The sequence below is a fragment of the Phytophthora parasitica genome (genome assembly GCF_000247585.1).
Source record: "Phytophthora parasitica INRA-310 unplaced genomic scaffold supercont2.8, whole genome shotgun sequence".
Lineage (NCBI taxonomy): Eukaryota > Oomycota > Peronosporomycetes > Peronosporales > Peronosporaceae > Phytophthora > Phytophthora nicotianae.
Genome location: NW_008648994.1, coordinates 712,043 through 714,668, shown reverse-complemented (window position 1 = coordinate 714,668; position 2,626 = coordinate 712,043). Strand labels below are relative to the sequence as shown.

General features: G+C 44.4%; 1 protein-coding gene across 1 annotated transcript; it reads right to left on the bottom strand.

Moving 5' to 3' along the window:
- Positions 1-109: 109 nt before the first annotated feature.
- PPTG_05842 (hypothetical protein) lies at positions 110-1,089 on the bottom strand (the record flags this gene model as incomplete). The annotated part of the gene is made up of 3 exons (XM_008899572.1): positions 110-301; positions 364-454; positions 527-1,089. The coding sequence occupies 3 exons, from the start codon at positions 1,087-1,089 to the stop codon at positions 110-112; spliced, it is 846 nt and encodes a 281-aa protein (XP_008897820.1).
- Between the last annotated feature and the right edge of the window lie 1,537 nt (positions 1,090-2,626).

The window sequence follows — 2,626 nt, the reverse complement described above, 5'->3', positions numbered from 1 at the left end:
AGCGTATGGAGCGCATAACTGGTAGAAGTACTTTACTTACTTGTGTAAACTTCACACACTTTTATCTCTAACACACAGCTGTAGCTTTTACAGCTCTAATATTATGACGTCAGATACGTCTACTTTCCGTGCTCTGTAGATATGTAGCCAAATTGTTCAATTCTTGCTGAAGTCGATCTCGTTCACGACGCAGCTGGTTGCACTCACTTTTCAAGCCTTTGATAGCAGATGCTGCCTCGTGCAGAATATTCTTCTTGCAAGCGCGACTGGCGAGTCCTAAAACATTAACGAGCATTTCAAACTAGGATACATCAACTCGTTAGTTCAGTCGACTCCAGTAAAAAGTTATCAATGCCGACATACCTTGATATTCACGTCGTGGCGTCGCATTTTTTCTCGCGACTTCTTTCGAAATCCACGATCATTTTCAACGATAGTGCGACCTGAATTCACACTGCAATCAACAATATGATAGTGTGCTAGTTAAGATAGTAAAAAATAACCCAGCTATGATACAATTCTGTACCTGTTCGTCATGGTAATCCCACTGAAAGATATCACGTCGTCATCGTCGCTACTCGAGAAAGTTGGACAGTCCAGTCTCCGTAGCTTTGGCATTGCTGAGTTTTTGCCTTGAGCCGATTCCACAGCACCTGAATCATGTCCAGTTGCCAGCGTAGGCGTTGTGCGTTGCCCCAGTTTAAAAGTGACCAGTTCCATCGCATCTTGCATCGCTAAGTCCGTCATGGACGCATCAAGTCCGGTAGTGTAGCTATCATTTTCAGACTGGAATAGTGGGATATCGTCGTTTCGAGAACCAAAATCCTGGCTGTCTCTAAACTCTCCGTTGTCCTTGAGTAGAACTGAGAAGCTGAAGAGAGGCGGCGACGTTAAGTACTCTGTGGAAGCTTCACTTGATGTTCCAGTAGCTGGGTTATCGGAATTACATGTAAAAGTCTCCGTTGATTGTGAGGAATTGCGTTGTTCTTGTTGTTCACATGTAAAATTTGATCCCCAGCCAGCGTCGACTTGTTGGTCTGCCGTGCTGTAACCGTTGGATTGAGTTGCCCCTGGGAAAGTTCTGTACATATCTGTCCATTTACATACAAAGACCGCATGGGCTTGTTAGTTGCTTGCTCCTGGATAAAAATCTGATCCCAATCGCTAGTCGAATTGTCTGTCACATGCAAATTGAGAACTAACCGACTTTACCGATGTATGTTGGTTCTTGTAGTCGAGCTGTGGGGCCACAGGCTCCACCTCCGACTCAGGGGACGCGAAAAGCGAAGTGCCGAGCTATATCCGCTTAAAGATGACGGCGGCCACCGGAAGCGCGTGCCACTCTGCCACTCAGCGGTCCAAGTTGGCGATCAGAGGTGGCGAGCGATTTGCAATCGTAGCATCGTTGGCAATTTGTGAGGACACTATTATTTCTCACCAGTTCCGAAGTTCAATCTCTCAACTTGGTAGGAGCCTTGCGTCAGTTTTCCTTTCGTACTTGCATTTCTATTGTAGCGAAGACAACAAGTCCTATTGTTGCAATTTAAACTTGCCAACTCGCGCCGTGCTGCGAAAATGAAGAGCCGGAATCCTGTAGACGACTCCCTTGCGTCGTCTCGTGTACAAATGCACACTAGCGTATCTTTATCTCCATATTGCTTGAACATACATAGATTAGAGGGCCGAGTGACGCGTGTAAAGCCTTGGCGGGGTTGACAGTTGTGCGGAGAGACCATAGTTTGTGCGCGTAAGCTTGGATTGAGTCTTGTTTACTCAATGTTCAAGTGGAAATGTAGCCTTTGCAGAGGTTCTTGTGCAGCGATAAAATTAGAAAGTGGGTTTCAAAGAATAGAAAGTGGGTTTCAAAGAATTATGCACAGTTCACCTTCACTTTGTTCAAAGAAAACTGCACGGATGATAGTTCTACAAGTCTTTTGCTGGATTTAGTAGATCAGTATTCTTAGTGGCAATAAGATTTACATGTATTGCCAATAACATCTTTAACAAGCATTTGTCATCACATGCATTCGCTTTGTCACACCAGTTGCTTCGTACGATTTACCCTTACAATTTATCCATACACATAGGTATACACTACGTGTACTTGAAGTACTTAAGTATGTTGCATGGTCGCATCGCCCGCGAGACACTCTCATTATATCTACTTGCTGTTAACTATAAAAAAATGTATCTCTCCACCGATAAAATCGGGTGCGATCGATATGTCCTTCAAAAATCCTTCGGGGGGGGATGCCCATACTTAATCGGCGAGGCCAACACGAACCAATCGACCTAGCTGCATGTACGCTCCTCATCGCGAAATCGTATCGTACTCGAAATTAGACAAGCGTGATTTCTTACGGCCTAGTAGGTAAGCCACATCACTGTAAGGGAAAATGTCAGTTTAGTAGCCTCGAACTGATGCCCTCACTAAACCGTCAATATCTTTGCAGCCAGGTATCAATTGACACGCGCCAGGTAGCGTTGGAAAGAGGAGAAAGAGCCTACTTTTGGAGATTGTTTAAAGAGTTAATTGTTGCAGCTGAAGCGTTGTACAAGTGCTTTCATTGTGATTCCATGAATTGGTGCTCGTGCCAATTTAGTAGTTGATTAAATTTAAAAAAAA